This window comes from Macrotis lagotis, chromosome 8 (assembly GCF_037893015.1).
Source record: "Macrotis lagotis isolate mMagLag1 chromosome 8, bilby.v1.9.chrom.fasta, whole genome shotgun sequence".
Lineage (NCBI taxonomy): Eukaryota > Metazoa > Chordata > Mammalia > Peramelemorphia > Peramelidae > Macrotis > Macrotis lagotis.
This window is the reverse complement of record NC_133665.1, coordinates 140,630,637-140,648,809: the sequence shown is the minus strand read 5'-3', so window position 1 is coordinate 140,648,809 and position 18,173 is coordinate 140,630,637. Positions and strand designations below refer to the sequence as shown.

The window sequence follows — 18,173 nt, the reverse complement described above, 5'->3', positions numbered from 1 at the left end:
TACTTTACAGGTTGTTGTGAGGATCAAAATGAAATTATATTTGTGAAGCTCTTGGCACTGTGCCTTCCTTCATTGTGTCCAGGCACTTAATCAGTTTTAAAAACATCTCCCTATATTATCATGCAGTCTACAGTTCTCCAATTTTTATACAAAAAATGTTATGGAGAAACTTCAAATTCTTTGCTAAAATATAATTTGAGTAATGATAAGTTAATAATCGAAGTGAAATAGATAGGTTAAATTGATGGTATTTCCCTGATCTATTAGGCAAATTTGTAAAGGGATGCACGGTGGAGTGATCATTTGATTAGCGTAGAGAACTCCCAGTGTGGAAGTTCCCTTCCATGCAGATTGTCTCCTATCTAGGTTTTAGTGGAATTGACCCTGAGATACATGGAAATTCTGCAGCTTCCCTTTCTTTCAAATTTGCACCTACCTCATTGTGGCTTCTGCTTCATACTCTTACTTCTGCCTTCAATGGCAAAGTAATAATTCATGTTATAGGGCTTTAAGGTTTGCGAATTCCTTGACAAACATGATCTCATTTTATCCTCCCAAGAAGCCTGGGAGGGAGGGAGGTGCTTATTTTACAGGTGCAATATGTATTACAACAGGTCTTGATCCAAGGTCTTCCTGATATCAAGTCTAGCCCTCTATTTCCTAAGCTACACTCACTCTATACCAGTCTAATAACCCCATCAAAAAAGAAAATGAGGTTATTCTGGCATGACCTGGTCCTGAGGAAGCAAGGCTGGCTTCTCCTTCATCAGCTGTTCACTCTAGCCACGTTCAGGGCAAGCTTGGCCAGGAGTGGAATCCTGGGCAGAAGAAACATGGGGTTCAAGCCAGGGTCAACCCTTACCTCGCAGAAGCAGCCGATTTGGCCTAGGCCTGGGTGCTGGATGAGGGTCAACAAGTTCTGAGTCAGTCCTTCTCTTTTCTCTCTTGTCTCTAGCTGACACTACCGACATTTCCCGTGGTGGTAAAGATCGGGCATGCACACTCCGGTATGGGGAAGGTAAGTTGCAAGGAGCCAAGGGGGCTGCAAAGAAGGGCAAAAAAGTAGGAAGGAACAAGTTGATGAGAGCAACTCCAATCTCCTCTCTTCTTCCTTCTCTTTTCTATTAAAGATAAACATCCACACTAAGAGAGGGTCACTGGGCTTCTCTGGAGATCTTTGGACCCATTCTGAAAGTTAGGGTCTTTCTTCAGCTAGGAACCCTAGTTCTCCAAAATACTGATAATACCAGATAGCATTGTCCCACTTGGAGCATGTGGACCAGTTGCCTTCATCCTAATGCATAGAATGTGGTGGCAGTATTGATCCTGAATGGAACCTTTTGTTGCCACCCAGCATCAAGGGAAGACCTATTCTGGAGAATGCTCACCTTGTCAAACTCATTCAGAGGTCTAAAGAGCAAACAAATTCAGCAGGGTTATTTTAGTCATGAGCTAACAGAATGTAGGCAGTGATCCTTAAGGAAAATTGAGAGCAGGGCTAAGAAGGACAATACCATGGCTTTCTATTTTCACTGCACTCCAAGGATTTTTAACCAGAGATTCAGACTTAAATATTATTTTGAGAATTATATTTCAGGAGCAGCTAGGTGGTGTAGTAGATAGAGCACCAGACCTGGAGTCAGGAGGACCTGAGTTCAAATTCAACCTTAGACACTTCATGATTACCTAGCTGTGTGACCTTGGGCAAGTCACTTAGCCATGATGCCTTGTTTAAAAAAAAACAACAAAAAAGGAGAATTATTTTTCATTTTTCATTATAGTTATTTCCTCTGTATCTTTTTAAATGCATTTTAAAATATCATTCTGAAAACAAATAAAATTTATTTATTTAATAATTAGCATTCTGAAAGCCTGGAAGGACTTGCATGGATTGATGCTAAGTGAGATGAATAGAACCAGAAGAACATTATACACACTAACAATAACATGGGGTGATGGTCAACCATGATGGACTTGTTCATTTCAGAAGGACAATAATCAAAGACAATTTTAAGAGACTTGTGATGGAAAATACCATCCATATCCAGAGAAGCTTATTATCTTCAATTTTTAAAAGCTGCCTTATGTATTATGCTATTTTTTTCTCTCTGATGTTTTCTTTCTTCAGTTTGGATCTGATTCTTCTTTCACAAGACAATCAATATGGATCTATGTTTAGCATGGTTATAAATATTGAGCCGATATCAGATGCTTTCTATCCAGGGGAGGGGGAGAGCAGGAAGGAGAAAAATGTAAAACTCAGAACCTTGCAAAAAAAAAAAAGATTGGTTAAAAACTACCATTGCATGTAAATGGAAAAACAAATAAGTAAAATATTAAAAAATATATATTATCCTGAGAAGGGGTCCACAGGCTTTGCCAGACCTCTGAAGGGGTCCAGGCCACACACACACACGCGCGCACACACACATACACAAAGGTTTAAAAACCCCTTTTCTATTCCCTGTTTTGGTTAGATTTCTGTTGTAAAAATAATTAGAGGTGAGGGGAGAACTATGTTAGTTGTAGAAAACCTTGGATGATTGCTGAACCCAGGAAGTGGGGCCTAGAAAAGTATAAAGCAGTAGGAGAGTCAGAGAGACTTGTCTGAATGGTTTATCAGTTAAATTGGTTTGAGGGTCCTGGCTGGCGAAGGCTGCTTAATTCTTCTCCCTTTTCCTCACATGTGTTCCTCCTTCTCTCTCACACTTGTTCCAATACCAGGTAAAGGTGGAGAATCACTATGACTTCCAGGACATCGCCAGTGTGGTGGCCCTCACTCAGACCTACGCCACAGCTGAGCCATTCATTGATGCCAAATATGACATCCGGATCCAAAAGATTGGCAACAACTACAAGGCTTATATGTGAGTCAGACCCTTGGAGCCAAAATCCTCTTTCTCATAAACTAGGGATAAGAAACCTCTATCTTACAAATGCGATCTGATTCTTAGTTTCATTGGAGCTAACCTCCTGGGAAACATCAGAAGGAGATCCCATTTAGGCTTCTGTTTGTTATCTAATAACATAGCATTTTTTTTAAAAGGGAGGGAGGTTATCAATACATTTTGATTTTTTTACCTCACCATAGTTTTCCCTAGTATCTATATCCCTCTGCCTCCCAGAGAGCCATCCCATGTAACAAATAGTATTTTAAATAAAAAAGAGGGGAAAAAAACAGTATAATTGACCAATACATTAAAAAAAATGAGAATAATTTGCTATGTATGATATTTATGAACTGCCCACCTCATCAAAGTGGTTTTCATATTTTTTCAAGTCTTGCTTTTTCTTTATAAATTTTCAATATTCATGTTTATCTTTTGTATGTATGTGCTGTTTCCTTTCCCTTTACAATGTTGTAGTTACTAGTATATTGTTTTCTTGGCTCTGATTATTTTACTCTGTATCCATTCATATAGATCTTTCCATGATTCTCTATATTCATCACTTTCTTCATTTCTCAGAGCACAGTAATATTCCATTATCATGTGCCATAATTTATTTAACTATTCCCCAATCAATGGACATCTACTTTGTTTTCATGTCCTTGCTATCACAAAAACGTTTCTATAAATATTTCATTTTTATTAATAATGGCCTCCTTGAGATATAAACCTAGAAATAGAATCTCTGGATCAGAGTATGAACATTTCAGTCACTTTATTTGCACAATTTCAAATTATTTTCCAAAATGGTTTTATTGTTTCACAGCTCCATCAACAATACACTAATATGCCTATGTTCCCATATCCCCTCTAGTATTGACTTTTCCAAATTAAGTTATCTTTGTTAATTTTCAGGATGGGAAAAACCCAAGATTGTTTTGACTTTCATTTCTCATATTATTAGTGATTTGGAACATTCTTTCATGTGGTCGCTAATGGTTTAGTATTCTTAGTTTGAGAATTGTTTGTTCATATCTTTTGACCACTTAGTTATTGGTGAATGACTCTTGTTTTTTAAATATAGACATATATGTATATGTCACATGTATGTGTACATTATATTGATTATGTATATTGGAAATCAAACCCTTATTAGAAAAATTTAGAGGGGTGGCTAGGTGGCGTAGTGGATAAAGCACCAGCCCTGGAGTCAGGAGTACCTGGGTTCAAATCCGGTCTCAGACACTTCATAATTACCTAGCTATGTGGCCTTGGCAAGCTACTTAACCCTGTTTGCCTTGCAAAAACCTAAAAAAAAAAATTAGACCAAGATTTTTTTCTCATTTAACTATTTCCCTTTTCATCCTAGGTGTTTCAATTTTGTTTGTATAGAAACTTTTCGGTTTCATTTAATCTAAGTTTTCTATTTTATCTTTTGTAATTGCCTCTATCTCTTATTAAGAATTTATCTCTTACTCTTTATCTGTGAGAAGTACATGTTCCTGCTTTTCTTCTAATTTTTAAAAATAATATGATCCAAAATATTAAGATATTTTTGAATTTCAAATATTATTGAATACTAGATTATAGTTCCATTGTTTCTAATTCTCCCTTATCTAGACTGTCCATTGACATACCTCTCTATTTTTTAACCAATATCAGAGGGTTTACTTTGTAATAAAATGTATGTTGTAATATAGTATGAGATCTAGAAATACTGTTTCTCCCTCTTTAAAGTTAAACCTCTTTAACTAATAATCTCTTAAAGGATCATCAGTAGAAGAGAAGACATCTCACAAACCCCAGAATCTTGAGAGGGAAACATAGCCAGGAATCCTCCAAGGACACAACTTGCCAGTGTGAATGGGAGATGGGATAAGGACATCGTAGTGTTTATAGGCTATAGTCATAAGATGGTATATTCAATCTGTGAAACCATATTCCTCTTTTCTATGAAATAAAAGAAAATGCAATTCTCACCATTTCACAAAAAAAATCTAATATTTGCCACTACCACCCCTACAAACTGAAGGAAAGATTTTCAAACTTTTAGATTTAATAAATTTTAATAGCAAATTCTGACAATGTTTCCCCTTTTTAGGGCCTGGGTTAGGGGAGAGGTTCATTTCTGTGTTTTTTTTTACAAAATAAGCAATATTTATACATTAATTAAATCTTGGATGTATAGAACTATGGCAAAGGTTGAGGCTGAATGTCAGTTTCTCCCTGTTCTTTTTCTTTTCTTTTCTTTCCTTCCCTTTCTTCTCTCCTCTTTTTTCTTACCTGTCTTTCTAGTCTCTCTCTATCTCCCTATTGTTTTACTGAACTAAAGGGGTGGCTGTTGTTGCTATTGTTTTTGGTTATAGTTCATGAAGAGCCATAAAGTGTCTTTATCAATTTAAAGAGCAGAACTTATATATTTTCATCATTTAAAATAATTAATGTCAGTTCCTTATAATGGGAACTAATAGATAAGAGCTAGATTAGGCCTCAAAGACATTTGAGTCTAATCTCCTTTCACAGATGAGGTCACAAAGGCTTAGGGAAGCTAAGGGATCAAGTGCCAAAGGTAAGATTTGAACCCACATCTTCTGACTGCAGAACCAGTGCCCTTCCATGGTACCACTCTTGCTCCATCTGTCAGTCAATGAATATAAGTTATGCCTCACTCAATCCAATCGTGTGCAAGTCAAGACTGATATGTCACTGGTTCTCTTTGAGAACAAAGGCTGTTGTGGGGCAGCATAGTGCACCAAATATTGGGTCAGGAAGACCTGAGTTCAAATCTGATCTCAGATACTTAATATCTGTATGACCCTGGGCAAGTTACTTAACTCTACCTCAGTTTCCTCATCTGTAAAATGAACTAGAGAAGGAAAGAGCCTTCTACTTTAAATATCCTTCAAACCCCTCTAGTATCTCTGCCAAGGAAACCCCAAAAGGGGTCATGAAGAATTGGACATGACTGAAACACCTGAACACTAATAAGAAATATCATGTACCAAGTGCTCTCATTAGGATATAAAGAAAAGTAGAAGGAAATCATTCTAATGGATGAATAACAATGGGAATTTAGGATTATACAGGGTCAATGCAAGGAAATCTCAGAGGGAAGAGCCTAAACCTTGGTGGTTTGAGGCTGGGGAAGGTCCTCTGCAGAAGATGAGATAAAAGCTGCCATATCTCATAGGAATCAGAGGTGAGGAGGGAGTCCATTTCAGACCTAAGGGGAGAGTATAAAGGCAGAATTGGAGTTGGGGTGTCCCAAGTGAGAAATAGCAAGAAATTCATTGTCACTGGGTGACAGAAGACATGAAGGGGAGTAAAGTGTAAGAAGTCTGGAGAGGAAGGGGTCAAACTCTATGTCAAACAAGATTTCATATTTGGCTCGGGAGGCAATAGGGACCCATTTTAGCTTATGGAATAGAGAAGGGATGTGGTCAGAATTGTGCTGTGAAGGTGGGAACCAGAATATTTGACAGCAGATTGGTTATTTGGAGTGAACCCAGGTGAGGAAGTGAGGATGACATCATGAACCCGGGTAACTAGAGAATGGTAATGATAGGAAATTTAGGAAGAAAGATTTGGAGGGAAAAAGAATGAGTTCTTTTGGTCATGTGGAATTTGAGATGTTTGCCAGACATACAATTTGGGGTGTTCAAAAGACCATTGCGGTCCAAATAGCATCACTATGTGTCCTACTATGACTAGTGATTTATTACAGCTCTTCTAGTGTATCTCACTTAATGTTAGCCATTCTCTAAGAAATAGTTCATTATTGTTATTCAGTCACTATTATATTTGTAAAACTCTTTAAAAATAAGGCATATATGGGTGGCTAGGTAGCGCAGTGGATAGAGCACCGGCCTTGGGGTCAGGAGTACCTGGGTTCAAATCCGACCTCAGACACTTAATAATTACCTAGCTGTGTGGCCTTGGGCAAGCCACTTAACCCCATTGCCTCGAAAAATCTAAAAAACAAACAAAAAAACAAGCCATACATATACATGACATCATTTAAATATTAGCTATTATTATTATATAATTAAACATAAGTATAAAAATTGTACTTATGTCAATTTAATTCTTTTAGCAACTCTGTGAGGTAGGTTGTGAATCATTATCTATCCCCATTTCACAGATGAGGGAACTGAGTTTCAGGAAGATCAAATGACTTTTCCAAAATCATACAATTACTACCTCAGATTCTGTTTCTGTGTAGGAAGGGGAAAGAATGTCAGGACCTAATAGATTGACTTTGGGGAATGGTAAAAAAATGGAACTCTAAAAGATTTGAAGCAATGCACTTAATCTCTCAGGTTCCTCGTCTGTAAAATGAGGAGTTAGTCTAAGAGTTCCCTTGTAGATCAATGATCCTAAGAGTCAGTATAAAGTTTTCCCCAGAATTCCCACTAGGACTGACCACTAACAATTTAGCCAAGAGAGGTGGTTTTGAAAGGTTCTTTGAATTTGAGCTCAAATCAGAGGGTCCCAGACTAAGGGAAAATGGCAGGGGTGGAGAGAAAAAGTGTGAGCTGGCTCCATGGAACTGCAACCATTCTTGCCTTCCTCCCAGTCAATAACTCACTGTCCCCCCTGGCCTGGTCTGGTCTGCCTTGGCCTGGCCTGGGTCCTTATTCTAGGAGGACATCCATCTCAGGAAACTGGAAGACGAACACGGGATCTGCGATGCTAGAGCAGATTGCTATGTCTGACAGGTGAGTAAGCAAGCTTTTGAGCCCATAGCAAGACTTTCTGAGTGCCCCAAGGATTAAAAAGGGAACAACAGAAGGAATGACCATAATCATGGGGAGAAAAGACAAAAAGCAGCTAGACAAACTAAAGCATCTGCTCATTCATTTATCTTCCCATTTATTCATCTATTATTCCATCTATCCATCTATCTAATCTATTATCCATCTATTCATCCATCTATCTATCTATCTATCTATCTATCTATCTATCTATCTATCTATCTATCTGTCCATCCATTCAACAAAATGTTTTTACTTTGCATCCAGTTCTGTGCTAGGACTTTTAAATAAATTTAAGACATAATCCATGCCTTCAAGGGCCTGGAAGTCTAATTGGAGAGGCTAGACTTGTTTGTATGACCAAGACAAAGTAAAATTTAGATGCTATTGAGAAGGTACAGACTCTTAATTGTTATATGATAGTAATAATAATAATAATATAATCATAGTTGACATTTAGGCAGGTCTTGAGAATTTGCAAAGCACTTTCCATACATTACTTCATTTGATCCTGACAACAACTTTGTGAGGTAAGTATTCCAATGTACCATTATTCTTAATTTGCAAATGAGAAAATGGGCTCAGAAGGGTTGACTTGGTGTGGCCATGTATCTGCTAAGCAGCAGCAACAGAGGGAGATATGGGGGTGCAAGTGTTAGAGGGAAAATATGATGGATAAAGTGGGCTTGAGTTGAACCTTTAAGGACAGGAAAGATAGGGACGAGCAAAGAGGAAATAAGAGTATTCTAGGCTGAAGACACAGCATGTGCAAGACACAAATTGAAGAATGTCCTTGGGACATGCATAGAGGATGGTAAAGGGGTGAAGGAAAGGGAAGGGAGAGTTAAGATTTCAATGAACCATTTGGATTCATCCCATTCCTCACCTGGGCCTCTCTTCCCTTTTGTAGGTATAAGCTATGGGTGGACTGCTGCTCTGAGATATTTGGAGGTCTGGATATCTGTGCTGTCAAGGCTGTGCATGGCAAGGATGGGAAGGATTACATCTTTGAGGTAAGTCTAACTCCATTGGGCAGGTTGAACTTTGTGTTAGATGAGGGAAGGAAAGGGCCAAGGTGGGTATTCTTTGGTCCATAACTCACTTTTGGGCCAAGAAACCACAATCTACCATTGACCTGGTAGAAGTTTCTAGGGTTGAGAAATGGAATCTTGATATAGGGAAGTGTTTTAAGCTATTGAATCTTATGGTCCTAGAAAGCAGAACCTCTCCTACATCAAGACCCCCCAGTCATCAAGGAATGACAGTTTTCCAAATTCCAGGTCTTGTTGGCCTTTTGTATTATGAAAATCAGAGACATCATGCTATGTCCTAAGATTCCTACTCAGATATCATCCTCCTGGGGAAAGGAGGAAGAGGTATATTGTGGTCTAAAAAATAAACAGACAAAAAACCCATCATCCATGAATATGGGAGTCAGGAGCTCTGGCATCCTGTTTGTCCTTCATTCCGGAAGAAGACCATGACATGAGGGAGGTGATGCCATGACACACAAGTGAACTGGATTTGAGTGGGGTGGGGGCTGTACTAAGTCACCTGTCTCACTTTTTCCTCCAGAGCCATCTGGGTCCAGTGCCCAGATAAAGATCAAGATGATTGGAGATGGCCCTGGATGTTACTAGTTACTAGTGACTGCTATTAACTTGTTGTCTGACTTTGGATAAACCACCCTGTTTGCAATGTCCCAGACTTTCTCAGCTTTGAATCACTGTGCTAATAATGAATCAATCCTGTGAAGTGGTCCCACGTATTTGAATTGACACTATTCAAAGTTATAAATATGAAAAATACAGTCACTCATTCTAGCTGAATGGAAATATATAGTATGACTTCTATCTAATACTGCAACCAGCTCATGGATTAAATAATCTCATTAAGGGGCAGCTAGGTGGCACAGTGGATAAAGCACCGGCCCTGGAGTCAGGAGTACCTGGGTTCAAATCGGGTCTCAGACACTTAATAATTACCTAGCTGTTTGGCCTTGGGCAAGCCACTTAACCCCATTTGCCTTGCAAAAAAAAACCCCAAAAAACCCTAAAAAAAAAAAATCTCATTAAACAGGACCTGACTGTATTAAGCAAGAAACTATACTAAGCACAATGCAGAGATGTAAAAGTAAGAACTGCCCTCAAGGAGTTTACATTCTAATAGAACTAGCTAGGTACATAGTGGATAAGATCAAAGCTTTTGATCTAGGAGGGCTTTAGTGTTCTAGTCTTTGTATTTTAAACAAGGAAGAGGGGAGGGAGGGAATAATAATTTGTATATCACATACTATTCGCAGTTTTTGAAAAAACAAATGTTACTTCATTTGATCCTCAAGGTAAGTACTGTTAATTATTGTTACTATCCACATTTCCAATTGAGAAAACTAAGGCAAACAGATTCAATGATTTGCTCAGGGTCAACAGTATCTGAAGTTGAATTTGAACCCAGGTCTTCCTTCCAAGTCATGGGCACCATCCGCTGGGGCCACTTTGCTGTCTCTAAGGCAGAGAGCATTACTTAACCCAAAGCAATAAATTGTCAGTGGTAGAATGTTGTGCCTTGTAGTTCCTGGACTTGGAATAAGGTCATAGATTTAGAGCTGGAAGAGATCTCAGAATTTGCCTGAATTTTCTGGAAGTCCCTCCCAATAAGGATCACCTCATCCTCCTATGAGATCCTGCTTAGTAACAGGACACATGTCTCCTGCATCTGTCCATGTGTATGAAGACCTGTTGCCAAACAAGGGGTTGGGAGTCCTGGGAGGAGGGAGCCGAGCGTCTGGGGCTGTCTCGTGGATGTCCTCTGGGTCACATATTGGAAGCCATGTGCCCCACTTGTGGCCGGGCATGGATGAGTAAGTTTTGTGGCCCCGTCACTCTCTGCTTGGCTGATTCCTCATAGCTTCCTTTCTGAGAACTCGCCACACCCCATGGTCCTTAACCACATTTCCTTCTGCCTCCACTGTCCACTGCCTTGGCTACGTGTGTGTGTGTGTGTGTGTGTGTGTGTGTGTGTGTGTGTGCGCGCGCGTGCGTGTGTATATACATGAATTCTTATTAAGGAGCTCAATGACAGAGTGTTGAGGAACTATTGGGGGATGATGTCTGGAGAAGATGGGCAGGGAAAAAAGGATATGGGGAGAGAAACAAAATAAGGAAAAAAGATGAAGTGATGAATGGAAGGCAAAGGAAGAAGAATTGTGATGGATATGAAGAACTGAAGAAGGGAGAGATGATGCAGAAGGAAGAAGAATGAGAGGAGGGAAGGGAGATGAGGAGATGGGCAGGATGGCAGGAAAGACAAGAAAGGGAAGGAAAGATTAATGCAAGGAAAATGCAAGGGCAGTTAATGGAAAGATGTCTGAAACAGCCAGTGACCAAGACCATTGAACCAACCTCAGCATGGGTGCCTATTTCTACTTCTGGCAGAGTCCTTAGGCCATTTATTGCCCTCAGCCTTGTCTCTTCCAGGTTTTGAGGGACTCTAATGTTACCTTATAACACCTATAGGACCCTTCTAGGATCCTTGGAGAAGTGTGGCAGAGAATCAAACTATGGTTTGCTTTTTATCTTCTGTTCTTTCCTCCCTCTCTCCCTTCCTCCCTTCTTTTCCTTTTTCTTCCATCTTGTCTCCCTTTCTCCTTTCCTTTCTTCTTCCCTCCCTTCTTTCCCTCCCTCTTTCCTTCCCTCCCTCCTTCCTTTTCCTTCTTTCCTTCTTTCCTTCTTCCTTCCTTCCTCCCTTCCTTTATTCATTTCTTCCTTACTTTTTCCTTTCTCCCTTGGGTGCCTAGCTCTGGGTTTTGTACTTAGGATCACAAGATCAAAGACTTCAGAGCCTTAATCACAGGAAAAATACACTTAGGCCACTCAGCCCCATACACACACACACACACACACACACACACACACACACAAACACACAGTTGAGCATCAATACAAGGTTAGTATGAACCAGATTTGAGATATGCCTCTCAAGAAAGCCTTTTCATTTTTTTTCCCTTAAAAATACACAAGAATTTCCCAATTAGTCAAAATCAATTGTGCTAACCTCTAGGTATACAAACTAAAACCAAACTATCCCCAAGGAGTTCACAGTCTAATGACATATGCATCCAGAATATATATATATATATATATATATATATATATATAGGATAAATGGAACAAGCCGGGGAAACCTGTTGCAGGAGTGGAAGACAACTGGTACAAAGCTGATCTATAGACAGGATTATCTGAGGCTACCACCAGGTCATCAGAGGCTTTTGGGGGCCAAGTTTTCAATTTATTTCCCCTTCCATATATACCCCAAATCTCCTTCAAATTCCATTTCCTTTTTTTGAAGACAACCTGGCCCTAGAGACTTTTAGGCCTTTTTGAGTCAGCCTGATGACACAATGGATAAAGTGAAAACTTGAAGACTTAAGTTCAAATCCTGCCTGTGACCCTGGGCAGATAGCTTTGTTATTGTTTAGTCATCTTTTAGTCATGTCTGACTCTTTGAGGTTTTCTTGGCAAAGATGCTGGAAGTTTTCTATTTCCTTCTTTCTCCAACTCATTTTACAGATGAAGAAACTGAGGCAAACAGGGTTAAGTGACCTGCCCAGAAACACTCAGCTGATAAGTATCTGAGGCTGAATTTGAACTCAGATTCTGATTACAGACTCAACATTATGGGAGATCCTTAACCACATTCAACCTCAGCTTTCTCATTTGTAAAATAATAGCACCTGCCTCCCAGGTTGTTGTGAGGATCAAATGAGATAAAACATCCAAAGCACCATATAAATATCATTTATTATTATACAGTTATGTATGCGATGCTACTTCTCACAAGATACTGCAGGCAAAAGTGCTTTATAAACTGCTAAAAAAGTATATAAATGTGAGGTGTTAGTGATAAGGGCTCCTATTTTGTGAGGGGGGTCCAGCCCTGGTTCATGGGCCCTTTACCATCTTGAGGGTCTTTTGGACTCCTCCTGAAAGAGGTGGTGCCACTAAGAGACTGCAGAAGCAGTTAGTACAGTGAGTGAATCAGAAAGACCAATGTGTAGCCTCACACTCTGTATCCTCAACAATGAAATGGGAATAATGACAGCCCCCACATTGCAAAGTTCTTGTGCAGTTCAGATGAGTTAATATTTATAAAGCACTTGGCACCCTCCTGGCAGATGGTTGGCATTCTTTAAAGGCCTATTCCCTTCCTCTTCCCTTTTTTCAGTGAAATATCCACCCCAAGACCCTGATGACTGGAGTCTGGGATACAGACACTGTAATAAGTATCTTGATGATCCTCTCCATCCTTTTCATCTCTCCAATAATCAAGCTGACGATCAATAGGGGAACCAAGAGAGAGCTTGTGTAGAGGCTCCTCCTTCCAGCTGCTCTGCAAAGACAGGCGCTTCTGACTGTCCATTGTATTCCTTGCAAGCAAAGAGAGGCCACTCCGGCTCTGCCCAGTCCTGTCACCCAGTGCCCTATGCTGCTAACAGTGCCATTGTAACATTTTGATCCACCTCCAGTAATCTGGGTACAGCCCCAGAGCCTAGAACTTGGACCCACAAGAAGTTTTCTTGAGGCAGATTTCAGATCAATTTAAGGAAAAAACCTTTTTAGGCATCAGAGCTATCCCAAGATGGACTAGGGGACCCCTTGTCATGTCTAGTCTCATCAGAGCTTGTACAGTCACACGTCAGAAACATTACAGAGATTGGTCTTTCATTGAGAGATTAGACCAGGTGATCCAGAAATCCCTGCTAAATTTGTTGCTGTTATTGTTCAGTCATTTCAGTCATGTCTGATTCTTTGTGATCCCATTTGGGGTCTTCTTGGCAAAGATATTAGAGTGCTTTGCCATTTCATTCTCCAACTCATTGTATCATTGAGGAAAGTGAAGCAAATAGAGTGACATAGGATCTGAGGCCACATTTGAACTCAGATCTTCCTGACTCCAGGTCTGGCCCTCTCTCCACTGTACTACCTAGCTGGTCTTCTAAGTCTAAAATTCTCTAAATCTGTGAACAAGAGACAACAGTGACAAGATGCAGCTTTCAGCCCCGTATTTGAAAGGAAGACATTTCTCTAGAATGCAGGAATACTTAACCTTTTTGTGAATATCATGGATCCCATTTGACAACCTGGCAAAACCTACAGATTCCCTTCTATAGACTAACAGTTCTAAATGCAGAAAATATAATACATAGAATTACAAAGGAATATTATTATATTGAAATAAGAAAAATTGTTAAAAGTTAAGGACACCTATTCAGGGTTTTATAAAAATAAAATATTTAAATAAATGCATTTAAAATGAAAAAATATTTCTGATGAATAATTTAGGAGTTTTAGGTAATTTTTTATTATTTAGGAATTATTTAGGTAACAGCTTAACTAATTTATAAGGCAATGAGCTCCTTTTCACCACTTAAAAAGTTGGATGACCCCTTGTCAAGAAGTAATGCCTACATAAGTTGGTATATTGGAACAGACACCCTTTTAGGTCTCCTCTATGTCCAGCCTTCTATGAGTCTAGGAATTCAAGGAAAGAGCACTGCCTCTGTAGTCATAGGACCCCGGTTTAAATTCCACCAAGCTTCTTGGGTCATCCGTAAAATGAGAAAGGGCAGATTAGATTTCCTCTGAAAGACCTTTTAGTTGTAGGTCAAAAGTTCTGGAGTTTCTTTAGGTTGGGGACCCCCTTAGCAATCTGGTGAAGACTATATAACCCTTTTTCAGAAAAATATTTCTTAAATGCACAAAATAAAATATTCAAGATTATGAAGGATACCAATAATATTGAAATATACCAGATTGGAAAGAATACCAATATTGAAATACCTCAAAGTATTTTTAAAACCAGTCTCACACTCCAGGCTAAGAACCTTCCATGACCCTATGATCTTTTCTGTGACAGGTCATGGATTGTGCAATGCCTCTCATTGGCGAACACCAGGCGGAGGACAGACAGCTAATCACCGAACTGGTCATCAGCAAAATGAACCAGCAGCTCTCTCGGACCCCTGCCCTGTCTCCCCAGAGACCTTTGACTACCCAGCAGCCTCAGGTAAGTTTGGCTTCAGAGAGTTGTTGGAGAGCCACTTTGGATGTGGGAGCCCATGGAGTTGGGCTCTGGGGTATGTCTTAGATTAGCATCCTAATTCTCTGTAGGTCAAGGTGAGAGAAGTTGGTGTATGGGGTTGATGGGGCTAAGAATACTCATTGGTGGACTCAGTGTTCAGTGATGGAATTATCAAGTATGGAAGTCTTTTCCATCACCTTAGAATTTATATCATAATAGTATAGTATATTATATCATGTTATATGATATTATACTATATTAAGTTATATTGATTACTGCATATTATATAACATTATATTATTTTTATTATATTATATATCATACCATATGTTATGTTATAGTGTTCCAATTGGCCCTGAGGGGTTCAGGACACCCTGAAAAGACCCCATTCCAGGGTGTAGGAGTCTCTTAGACAGCCTAGAGAATCAGAGAAATTTGGACTTCTCATTGGCTGGGACACTTCCCACCAGCTCCAAATCAAGATGATTTGGCAAGTTAAGGGAAAAGGGATGACCTGTCTCTGGGCCACTAGAGGGAATCATCCGCCAGATTCCTGAAAGAAGCATCAAAGGTCTGAAGATAGGAAGTAGAAACTTAAACTATACATCTCTTTCCTAAAGAAGCCATACCCTTCCATCCCTGGCCCTTCCAAATCCTCCGGTGAATAATGAGTAGAAACCGTCTATTCCTTCATAAGCTGCCAGCATTGAGGGATCATACCATCTTCATAGCCGCAAAGATGCTGTCTTTGGAGGGAGAGGCAAAGCTGGGAGTTTCTTGCATGTTGATACAGATGTTAAATTGTCTCCCCTTCCTCCGGAGGCCACTGGAAGGGATGCCCTCGAAGACTGTGATACCTCTTTAGGCATAGAACCATCTTGTCAAGCATCTTTAGGAAAAAGGCTTGCCAGTGGCCAGGCAAGGACTTGGCTCTGAGCTCTCAGGAACCAACACTGAGCTCTGACACATTTGTGAAGTCAGTCCACAGCATCCCCTTTACCTCCTCTGCAGTACCCCATCCCTTCCTGCAGTACCCCATCCCTTCCTGCAGCACCTGGCATACACCTGTTAAAGCATGCATTTAGGAAAGGATCTATTTATTCTATCAAGTTCTGCCTCTGGTGTGTATATGTTTGCATTATTTCACTCCTACAAGAACGAGAGGCTTTGTCTCCTATGAAAGTGCTTTCGGGTATTCAGCAGGTGGGTATGTTATTTTATATCTAGGGGAGGAGGGTTCCCTTTCAAAACCTATTCTGCCTCCATAAGTTCAATCAATCAGTCAATCAATAGGCATTACATCCCTACTGTGAACCAGATACTTTGGGACAAAAGCCTTAAGACAAAAATACAGAAGTGAACTAATTCTCAACTTCCTAGAGCTTTTACCCTGCCAACCAATAGCTTATCATATTATGCTATATTAGTTATTCCTCTACTTCATATTAAATCATATTTATTTATCTGTCCACAAATTCTATCCCTCTCGTGGTATATAAACTCCTTGAAGGCAGGACATTTTTTTTTTGTTTCATCTTTGTATTTTTAAAGACATCCACTATTTTTAGATATATTTCTATGATACATTTTATGGTACAGTTTTTAATGGATAGCACCTTGATGATTTTTTTGATGTAGGGAATTCTCAATAAGGAAATTCTTTCTACTCACCCAGATTAGCACTGGATGGCTCTGTAATCTTAAGCACTTAATCAGAGGACTGAAAGGGTCGGTCAGTGATTTGTGGCTAGTAGGTATCAAAGGAGGAATTTAAACAGGTGTCTTCCTGACCCTGAAGCTAGCTTGCTATCAGTTACACCACTCTGTTTTTTATTTTGCCTAGTTTAAGTGTTTAATTGAATTAAATTAAATGTAACTTTGACCAAGTCACTTTCTCAGCTGGAGGTTCTTAAGACATTCATTTGAATCTGGAAAGAACCAAAGAGTTCTTCCTCTTCAACCCCTTTCTTTTAAAGAGATTAAATGACTTGCCCAGAGTCAGACTGCTAGTAAGTGTCTGAGGTGTGATTTAAAGCAGGTCTTTGAAATCCCCAATCTAGAAGAATCCTCAGAATTTTCTTCTGTACAATGAAAAACTGGAAAACAGTATGCTAGGATTCCATGATTGTATCTTTGTAAAATGAAGAGATTGAAAGTGTTCTGATACTCCTTTCTCATCTACATCCTATGAGTTTATGCCTTTGTGACCTACAGTTCAAGTTTTGATATTTAAAGGGATGAGTTTCCAACTCTGGGAATGTGTGGGGTTGCTCTTCTGTGGTCCTATTTGCCCTAGAAAATCCATTTATGTTGATCATTACCTTCAACCAACCCTAGATAAAGGATGTGTCAAGTGTAATAGGTAAGGCCCATGACCAAGGACAGGCTAGGCTGCTGGCACTGACTGGGTGGCACAGGTTCTCCAGACCTCTAATACCCATACCCACAGTGGTACCCACCTTATAGCCACCATATTATGAGCATTCTAGCTTTCTAACAAGAGTTCAGAAGGCCAAGCCAACCTCACTTACAACTTGGCCAACTTCTGGTTGCCCTCTTTCTACAAATGCACCTTTTGCAAAAGAACTGAAAAATTCAAGGTGTTAGTCATTAGAAAATTAGAGCAAGGCAATTAGGAGAACAAAGCTTAATTTCCTATCCGAGATGCAAGCCTATTATTACAGCATTGACTTAACTAGAAGCGATGAAAAGACTTTGGTGCTTTAAAGGAGGAGGAGGGAGAGGAAGGAAAGTGTGGGGAGAGCTCCCCTTTGGTTAGATCTTATGATCTTGGAGCTGTGATGAGTGGGACCATGAACTGGTTCTAGCCTAGGTTCCACCACTAAATCCCTAACCTTGGGTAGGTCACTAGCCACTCATAATCTCAGATTTCTGAACCATTCTTTAAAATATTTTGCAAACAAGTGTTGCTATCATCATCATCATCATCATCATCATCACCACCATCACAATTATCACTGCCATTTTTGCTTTGTTTAAAATAAAAGGATTGGAGTAGTTGACTTCAAAGGAGCCCCCCCCCTTCACCCAATTTAACATTATCTGAGTCTAAGTCAGATTCTGTGGCAGGTGCTTAGAGACACATTTGGAGGGTCCTGACCCCTCCCAAATATCCATGTGGAATAGACCTCATACTCAGGCTGTAATGAAACCATTTCCCCTTTACCCATCCCCCCTGCATAGTAAAAAGGGTCAGAACTCACCCCATAATAGGTGTGTGATCTTGGTTTGCCTCACTTTCCTCATCTAGAAATTGGGGAGCATAACCTGGCAGGGTTGTTGTGAGGGTCAAATAAGATGGTATTTGTGAAGCAGAGTACCTGGCAAGGAGTAGCTACTGCAGAAAGAATGATTCCTTTCCTGTCTCCTTTTACCAAGTGTTTTCCCCATCACAGTACCTAAAATCCTGCCTTCATTTCTTTGGGGCTTG

At 39.8% G+C, this 18,173-nt stretch overlaps 1 protein-coding gene across 1 annotated transcript in view; it reads left to right on the top strand.

Moving 5' to 3' along the window:
* The window catches only part of SYN2 (synapsin II), a 257,971-nt gene that overhangs the window by 216,193 nt on the left and 23,605 nt on the right, over window positions 1–18,173 (top strand). The window contains exons 6-10 of the mRNA XM_074198543.1: window positions 956–1,018; window positions 2,725–2,867; window positions 7,532–7,606; window positions 8,553–8,655; window positions 14,558–14,707. Coding sequence (XP_074054644.1) covers window positions 956–1,018; window positions 2,725–2,867; window positions 7,532–7,606; window positions 8,553–8,655; window positions 14,558–14,707 — 534 coding nt within the window. The remainder of the gene's footprint in view (window positions 1–955; window positions 1,019–2,724; window positions 2,868–7,531; window positions 7,607–8,552; window positions 8,656–14,557; window positions 14,708–18,173) is intronic.